The sequence below is a fragment of the Notamacropus eugenii genome, chromosome 2, assembly GCF_028372415.1.
Source record: "Notamacropus eugenii isolate mMacEug1 chromosome 2, mMacEug1.pri_v2, whole genome shotgun sequence".
NCBI lineage: Eukaryota > Metazoa > Chordata > Mammalia > Diprotodontia > Macropodidae > Notamacropus > Notamacropus eugenii.
The window spans coordinates 57749285-57758819 of NC_092873.1; the positions used below are offsets into that span (position 1 = coordinate 57749285).

The window sequence follows — 9535 nt, forward strand, 5'->3', positions numbered from 1 at the left end:
GAGGGGGGAGGAGAAGGAGCTACATTAGATAATGTAGATGGTGTGAAAACAAAGGCAATAAACATGCCCTTCCAAAACAGAACGTTCTGACCAGAGCTGTTGGAGGGGTGAGTTGGCATTCTAGGGACATTGTGGTTCCAAATCTGGAATCCTTTCTGTGTACCACCCTGACTTCCTGTTGCAGGGGACAGCAGAAGGGGTTATTGGAAGTAGACTTGGAGATGTCCTGTGCCCTCTTGCATTAGTAAGCACTCCAGTACACCTAGGATATCCTGTTAGCACAGATGCTTTGGTCAGCTTTATTAAGGAAAGAGCTTTAAAGGGGTTAAGAATCCTTCTTCAATTGAACATATATGTCATTCATTAGTTCAGGGGAAAGGTCAGCACCCTAAACACGGAGAAAATACAAATAAAGAAAACATAAGCAGAGAAACTGGCACAAAGATCAACTTGCAGGGCTCTAACTGTCTGACAAAATAATGCCACACTGAATGGGCAAGCACGAATAACGTCTGAGTGATTGGGGAGCTCTTAACAAACACCTACTCAGAGTTCCATCCAGGGAATCAAAATGTCTTCCTCATAAGTGAACCTCCAAAGCAAAATACCAACCTCCCAGAGCATATTGTTTTCAACGAATGAGCTCAAAGCCAGAAGGCATTACAACCCATGTACCTCAGCACAACTGTGAACGGCCAGGGTTCAAAGGAGATTGAGCCTTCAGATATTCACAATTTAACCTCAATCTGGGAAACTGAACTCCAAAAACAAAATAACAAAAACCCCACTTTACTTAGGCTTACCACTCTCTAGCCCATCTGGTGAGAGGTCTCAAAGTAGGAAGCTAGCAGAAGATAACAGGAAATCTCACCCCAAATTGACATTAAACATCAGGGACAAAGAAGAAGGCTCTCAATACTGGGGTGAGGCGTGGGGAGCACACCTCAGTGAGAAGAACACTTGACTCAGGGCTTTGTTACCGAATTTATTTGCTGGCAGTTTTCATGTCCCTGATGCGGACATGTCAGAAGCCCAGGGTATCCCTCCCAGAGTTGCAGTAGCTAGCAATCTCAGGGAAGCCCCTGGAAGGTGGAGGAATAGTGGTTGGGAGTTGGTTGGTCCGAGATCAGTGTTGAACTGCTAACAGCAGGAAAGGCCAGGCAAGGATCAGCAACAGGAAGGATGCTGAGGCCTGGGGGCTGCCATTTGGGGCTGGGAGCCCACAGTCCTGATAGGGCTCCAGGCAGGCAGCAAAGGCCATTGCATGAGCCACATAGGTCTGTTCCTGCACACCATGGAAGAGGTGCGCTTGAGGACCTCTTGCAAAGATGGCCACGTCTTCCCCACCATGAGTCTCTGAGACCAAGAGCACAGCGGCCTGTTGTCTATAGGATACTTCCTCTGAAGAACCATGGGAGAGAGAGGAATGTGAGGGGAGCATGATTGGGTCTGCAAGAAGTATCTATCCCCCAAACCCTCCCCAGGGATCACAACTCTAGCATTAAAAGTGACCTCAAAGACCATCTGCTCCACACCCTTCAATTTCCAGAGGAGGAAATTGAGGCCTTGGAAGAAGTAACTTGTCCAAGGTCACAGAGATAGAAAGCATCCCCAGGGCTCTGATCACTCATCCACACTTCCTTGAACTGAAAGCTCAGCCTCAGGATTCTCTTGAATGTGAAGATTTTCCTGATCTCCCCATTGGCAGCACTCTCCTCACCTCCAACTACCTTTCCTTTGTAAATACTGTGGATTTCTTGTCCTCCCTCCCCACCCATTAGAATGGAATCTCTGTCTTTGGAGTCCCAGAGCCTGACACATGGCAGACACCATATAAACTGTTGAGTGGGTAGGTATCTGAGTGGATAGGAGCTCTCTCTTCGCACTCCTTCTTTCAGTAGAACAAAAGCACCAGAAGGCAGGGGCTCCTGGGGTTTGTTTTTGTACTCCAGTACCTAGGACAATTCATAGCTCACAGCAGCTATTTAATGAATGCTTGTGGAATGAAGTATTCCCCAGAACTCTCTTCGCCTCTATGTAGATGAGCAATCTAGAGCCAAACCCAGTCCACCCAGATGATCTTGAGTTCCCACTACCTCCCAGCTTCCCATGTTCTTGGCTCCCATTCTCACCACTGATAGTGTCATTTACATCTGGTCTACTTCCATTGACCAGTTTATAGCCAGGTCCATTGCCATATAAGATGGAAGTATATGCTTTTCCATCTTGTGCCTTGCTGGGAGCCAGTCCTAAGGAAAGAAACCCAAGAAGAGATGATAGAAGAGGAACAACAACAGATCTTGCTCCAGAGGGCTCCCCCTGCTAGGCATGTAGGACAAAATTGATTTTAGGGTATTTGACGATAGATGGAAATGGGACACCTGTAAGCTGAGGATGGAAGCCCTCTCATGTCACCCTCCCAGCTCCCTACCAAAGATGGAGCTGCCTCTGTAGGTGTAGCCACCGAAGGAGAAAACATGAGAGTGATCTGCAGTGACGACAATCAACGTGTCCTTTTCTTTAGTCATCTGAGTGGCCTTATGAATAGACAAGTCAAACATAATAGCGTCGGTCAAGGCTAGGTGTGCAGTGCCATCATGGTGGCCATGGTCAATTCGGCCTCCTAAATAAATACATATAGTGAGGTCAGGTTCTGTTCCAGAAAGCAACCCTCAGACTGATCCACTGGCAGCCTTCCATCTTCTCGTAGTCTTAGTGCTTGGTCTATTTTGCTTATTTCCCAGGTGACTTTGACCAGGTCACGAAACTTCCCAGGTCTTTAGTTTCCACATCTATAAAATGAGAGGTTGGATGAGATAGATTCAGAGATCCTCTCCAACCGTTGACCTGTGACTGCTTCCCATCCTCCTTCCTTCACAGCATAATCAGCAGCCTCACAGAATCATCCCAGGACTCTCTTGGACCTGACTTGAGCCAACTTACCTTCCACAAAGAGGTAGTAGCCTTTGGAATTTTGGCTGAGCTTTTGGATGGCAGCTTGGGTCATCTCCATCAAGGAGGGGTCTTCTGCAGTGTTTCGTTGTATGTCATATTTAGTGTCTACAGGTTCAAAGAGACCTTGGAGAAACATATCATTTTAACCATCAGATACTAAGACCACCGTATAAACTAATGCTCCAAAGAGTTCTGTATTTTTCCAACTTGGACAATGCTAGATCAGATATATCTTGTCAATTATCTCTAAGCAAGGAGGGCCCAATTAAGTGTTTTACACTGACTGTAAGATGCTGGGAAGATCAAAAGCCAGTCAGAGTCTACCTGCAGGAGGTGGTTGAGGAGGGGAAGGCAATTGTGTGTGGTTACCCATGATACGAGTCACTGTGGGATCTTCTGCTGCACTCAGTAGCTGTTCACGGTTCCATACATATTTGCCACCCTGAGAAATACAACCACTGTCAGCCTTGGCTGTGCTCTCCTCTAGCTCTGGGAACTTTGACAAGTGGGGCCCTCTCCCTCTCTTCTAATTCCTCTGCACCCAACCTCCAGCACTGAAACAACCCCATCACCTACTGGTGCACGATCCAGCCATTTCTGTACGAGGTTCTGACCATCCTTCCTAATTGCATTCTGATTTGGGTACTCAGGATCAGGGGTACCTTCTGGAAACATGTACTTGCGGCCTCCACCCAGGATTACCTGAGAGGAAATGGGGAGAGTGCCATGGACCACTGTGAGCTCTAGGTCTCTGGGACCAGTCCTTTTACTGTTGCTCAAGTCCCAAAATCTGGCTCACCTGCCCAAACCCCTGCAAAGCCATTTATTCTCAGCATTCTCTGTCCCATCACTCCTTGCATTTCCCCACCTCAGCCTCAGTTTTTCCATTGATTCCTCTCTATCCCTTCAAGTTCTCCATTGATCCACATGGACTCTCTTTCCAGAGAACCTTATTAGGTATCCCTGGTTTTTCATCACAAAGGGGAAACTGAGGCAGAAGGACACAAAGATACTCCCCATACAAGTGTTATTCTCATGTTGATCCTCATGTCCTCCAAGAATCTCAGCATCTCACAGCTAGAAGGGGGCCCAGAGGCATCGAATCCAATTTGTGCCTGAATAAGAATTCCCTCCCTGAATGCCCCCAAGAAGTGGTCATGCAACCAGGGAAGCCATTCCAGGCCTCTTGGGACAAGGACCTGTCATCTAAAGCTGCCCTTGTCAGCAGATTTTCCCATAGGTCAAACTAGGTCTGTCCCTTTGCAACTTCAGTCTCTTCTCTCCAGCCCCCTTGGCTGTGGCCCTCCAGGAATGCCCCAATTTCCGTCCTGGTGAACTTACATCAATGTCCACATTGGAAACCAGCTGGGAAGCAATGTCCTTGCAGCCACTCTGCAGGGCCTCAGCAGGCATGTCAGCATCCGAGTACCAGTTCCGGTTTACCACATGAGCATAGGTGCCAGAGGGTGAGGCATGCTGCACCCGGGTGGTGGTCACCACCCCCACTGACTTCCCTGAAGGAATCAGACCCCAGACTCAGACTTCAGGGCCACCTCTTTTCCACAGACAAAATGGAAAATAATCCCTACCCTCCAAGACCTACATTTTATTGAGGGGTGGTGTGCATTAGAAGACAACAGGAAGACATCTAGACATGGTTAAGAGTCCATAATTGGGGAATAAGGAGAACCTTCCTGTAAATGTCACCTGAGCTGCACCTGAAGGAAGTTTGGAACTCCAGGACTTGGAAGGGAGGCAGGGTTGACAGCCAAAGGCATAGGGGTGGGGGATGAAGGGCAGAGTTTAGAGAATGGCACCTAGGAGAGTTTGGCTCTATGAAGTCTATGAAGGGGAGATGTTTTAAAAAAAACTAGAAAGGTAGACTAGCACCCAACTGTGAAGGGCTTCCCATGCCAAGAAGACTTCATATTTATTCAGGAATTCAGTAGAGCAGGGGAGCAACAGGAGACATGTGCTTTAGGCCCCTAGGTCCAACAGTGCATAGAACATGGACCTGGAGTTAGGAAGACCCAAATTCGAATCCAGTCTTAGACATTTACTAGCTGTGTGATCCTGGGAAGTCACTGACCTTCTATCTGCCTCCATTTCCTCATGTGTAAAGTGAGGATAATAGTAGTGCCTACTTCCCAGGGTTGATAGTGTTTGTCAAGTGCTTTGCCAACCTCCAGGCTCCATATACACCTCCACTATTGATTCTCGTCCTCATTGTTTTGGCAGCTGCGTGAGGGAGTCTTTGGACAAAGGAGAGGCTGGAAGCCAGGAAACGAATTGGAGGTTGTTACAGTAGTCAGGTTAGAGGTGATGAGAGGCCAGACTAGGGTGGCACTGTGCGAGTGGAGAAGACAGGGCATAGGACTTGAAGGCAGAAAGTCTGATGATTGCTTGGAGAATGAGGAAGAGTAAGGAGCTGAGTTTGAAATGCTGAGGGGACACTGGAGGAGAGATGACTTGGTAGAGGCAGGTGAGGAGCTGTCCCCCAGCTCACCTGCTTCCTTGGCTCTCTTCAGCACCGAGAACACCTCATTGCCCTGGGTGGTGTTACACTCGTTATAGCGGGCAGCAGCACTGAGTCCAATGGTTTTGTAGTTGCCTTTCACGCCACAGAGGTAGGCAGTGGCTGTGCCTGCACTATCAGGGACCTGCCTGTCTACATTGTATGTCTGTGCAGATGACACTTGGTTAGTTCCTGGGCAGCTGGCAGAGAAGCATCCACGCCCTCACCCTCACCCTCCAGGCCATCACCTTGGCCCTCTAGGCCCACCAGAGCACCTTCCTTTGCCTCATCCCTCATCCTAGATGGAGCCTGGCCATATCTACTCCTACCCTTTTCTAGGGTTCCCAAGGCATTCCCACAACTTCTCCTTCCCTCTTTCCTTCCCCGTTTCCCAGGAGGGCTCCATCAACCTCCCCACCAAGGCTCTTTTCCTGTAAAGAAGCTTGAGGGAATCTACCCATCATCACAAAGGTTACAGGAGTTTGAGGGAGGACTGGATCCCAGGTCTTCCTGACTTCAAAGCTAGTGCTCTATTGATCTAGGGTTTTCCCTCACCCTTTCCTCTATGATGTACCTTGGACAGAGCCACATAAGGGAACCCATCCATCGCCAATGGGCTGTCCAGATTTCCATTCAGATTTTCTTTAAGTATCCGGGTGGCAGTTACAGTGGGCACTCCCATTCCTGTGTATAGCCAAGACTCAGGTGAGAACTCAGCTCAGCCCTAGTCTGATTCCCAGGGCAAACATATCCTACATTCACCAGGCTCCTGGAAGGGGGAGGGGGCCCGAGAGACCAGGTCTCAGAGTGGTTTGGGTGGGGAAGTGACCTCACTGTTGGGGCAGGGAGTCTAGGTGGGCTAGGGTGGGCATTCTGGGGAAGTTTGGTGCTGGGTGCTTGTTTGGAGTGGGCTGGGGTGGGGAGTGGAAGATTCATGTCAGCCACCATACTCACCATCCCCTAGGAAAAGGATAAGGTTCTTTGCTGAGGTCTGGATGGGATATAGCTGCTGGGCTGTCTGCAGGGCAATTTTTGCCTTCTGGTTCCAGAAATTGGGGTTCTCTTCAGCTTCTGAGGGCACAGCACAAGGGAACTCAGAGATTGGTGGATACACCCGTATCCCTCACCCTCTGGGCCACTAATCCCTGGTCCCCAAACCGTTGAAAATCAGATGAGGGGGTGGATTATTAAGCAAGAAGGAGCTTTGGAGACTCTAGACTGCTAGAACTAGGGCTGAGACCTGAGAGGCCATCTCTCCTGTCCTCCTGCCTCATAGATGAATAAACAGTTCAGACTTACTTCAGTTTGTGCAGAGCCACATATCTCTCAGACACTAAACTTAGCACACTTCCTACCTTACCATACTAGTCTACGCCTCCCCCATTTTCCTGGGGAGGAAACTGAAGTCCAGAGGAGGGAAGGAACTTGGTGAAGACATACCGATAGTAAGCAGCTGTCTCTTACTCATTTTTGAAAATGCCTTTACCCTCCTACAGGTAGCCAAGGCATCTCTGATCCTCACATCACTTTGGACTCCACTTTTCTTAGGTGCTAATAGGTCCCCACTGAGTCTTAATAGCAGCAAACTACACATCTTCCCCACCTTTAGTAGGTGCCCCCGGATTTATCTCAGTCCCACCTCCTGGACCAGTGTCATTGAGTAGGACACTGTCCCTGATCCTTTTCTATTAGGGAAGCCCCTTGGAGGGGGTTACCTGGAATGACGCTATCAGTGATGTGGAAGTAGAGCCCTACCAGGAACAAAGCACAACTTCCCTGCATCATGAGGCCAGAGAGAGAGAGACAGAGAGAGAGAGAGAGAGAGAGAGAGAGAGAGAGAGAGAGAGAGAGAGAGAGAGAGAGAGAGAGAGAGAGAGGTGGTGTCTCTCTGGGACACTGAGTTGCTTAATAGTGGCCTTTGGGGACTTTGGCCCCAGAAAGGAGCTATCTGCTTCCTGGAAGATATTGTTGCTCTGTGGGTACCCCACCCCCTTGATGGTCTTGGCCACACCCCTGAAGGGCCCTCCTGACCTGGACCCTTCTGTTGGAGAGCCAAGATAGTGGTGGGTGGCCAGTGTTCATCTGATTGGGGCACAGAAGTGGCCCCAATTCCTGGTCAGGTGCTTCAGCTCCACCCAACTTCTAGAACAGGAATTAACTCACAGAAGTCGAAAATACCACACTGGAAAAAACAACCTTATACATCCACTAGTCACAGCATCACAGCTCTCGAGCTGACAGGCATCTCTAAGGCCATGCAGTCCAAACCCCTCACTTTATAGATGAGGAAACTGGAATTGATTTCTTGCTCAAGTCATAAATATTCAAGGGTTCAAACTCAGGTCCTCTTGATGCAGTTTAGGGGTACAGGGACCCACAAAATATTGAATTACCAGGAAGAGTCACCTGGAAAGAATTCGAGGAGTCAATCCATGTTCTAGTCAAGTGGCAAAAGTTTAGCGTGACATGAAGTTCTTTAGGGAACTTGCAACTGAATGGAGGTGACAGCAAAGCTTATACAGAACAAGTTCAAGAAGTGGCTTGCCAAGGATGCCACCCAGGTAGTGCTGGGGCAGAATCAAGGTGTGGCCAGATCGTAAAGGAATATGCCATTTCTGTAGGTGGCATTCACTCCTGGAAACCCTGGAGATGAGGGGCTTCTGAGAATGTGTTTTATGGTTTGCTAGGTCAGTAAGTCAACTAATTGTCATGGTCATCCTATTTGTACCAGATAGCCACATGCGGGGACATCTATGGCTTGGCTTTGGGATTGTATATGACAACTGTGGGAATCAGTACAAGATAATTCTGTCTGTACCAGGAGGTTCTACAGGTTCATCTTGTTTCTGGAGCAGGGAGAGATATTTGCCTCTCATGAGTTATTGACAGAGATAGGGTCTTTGGGCTGTGGAGAGATATGTTCCTAGGGCTGGGGTGCAAGTGCTCCACCACTCTGCTTCCCAAACCCTGGCTCTGTCCATGGTACCACATAACCTGCACTAGTGGCAGGGATTAGGTTCCATTTTAGGCCTCCTCTTTCCAAATCTGGAGCTTTCTCAATAACTTTTCCAGCAGTCACCCTCCAGGCCACAGCCAGAACAAACCTAAGCTGGAGCTGCCACGTGACAAGTCAGGAAGACTGGCCTCAGCCACTAACTAGATGTGTGATCCTGGTCAAGACATTTAACCTATCTGCCTGCCTCTGTTCCTTCATCAGGAACATGGGGATAATAGGGATAATAAGTGCACCAACTTCTCAAGGTTGTTTTGAAGACTGAATGAGATCATGTATGTAAAGGCATTTGCAAACCTAAATTCTGGCTATAATCATTATTATGTTTCATTATCAATATAATTTCATTATCATCATCATTATTAGGTTTGGGAGCAAGCCCAATGATGGTCCAAGGTCCAGAGGTGAGTCAGCCTCTTGACTCCACAGATACTCAGATCCAGAGGAGCTGTGAATAATACCTGAGCAGGGGGTAGACAAGTCAGGGTGAGTTCTCCTTGACCCTGAGAGTTTTCCATGACTTGGCTCATTCCTTTCTTTCCAGCCTTCTTCCCTCCTCTTGGCTATGCCCTGAGATGACTCCTCCTGACTCCACACATAACCCCTGGTAGTTGCCCTGGGCTTGGAGCTCTCCCGCTCCTCATCTCTGCCTCCTGGTTCCCCTGGCTTCCTTAGAGCCTGAGTTCCTACAAAAAGCCCTTCCCAGTCCTCTCTCATCTCAGTGCCTTCCATCTGGACTGTTCTCCAATTGAACCTCTTTCTACATCATTTGTCCAGAGTTATTTGCATGTGGTCTCCCCCATTAGACTGTGAGGTCCTTGAGAAAAGGGACTTTTTTGCCATTTGTTTTGTGGTATCCCCAGCATCTAACACAGTGCCTGGCACATAGTACGCACATAATGAATGCTGGCTATCTCCCTGTCCTTTGTGGTTTAAACAAAGAAGCCCTTTTAATGCTGAACTCCCTGAAAAGATTGTCTATGAATGTTGCCTCTGCTGCTCTGCTCTCCTCTCTTTGTGTCTCTGTCTCTGTGTTTCTCCTCTCTCTGTCT

The 9535-nt window shown here is 48.5% G+C and overlaps 1 protein-coding gene across 1 annotated transcript; it reads right to left on the reverse strand.

Moving 5' to 3' along the window:
- Positions 1-1084: 1084 nt before the first annotated feature.
- LOC140523486 (intestinal-type alkaline phosphatase 1-like) lies at positions 1085-7252 on the reverse strand. Its single transcript, XM_072638332.1, has 11 exons — positions 7186-7252; positions 6425-6541; positions 6045-6154; positions 5462-5636; positions 4297-4469; positions 3532-3657; positions 3325-3397; positions 2944-3078; positions 2432-2623; positions 2133-2249; positions 1085-1401 (listed from the first exon to the last, which is right to left on the reverse strand). Exons 1-11 carry the CDS (start codon positions 7250-7252, stop codon positions 1127-1129), a joined length of 1560 nt encoding a protein of 519 aa, XP_072494433.1. The 3' UTR covers positions 1085-1126.
- Between the last annotated feature and the right edge of the window lie 2283 nt (positions 7253-9535).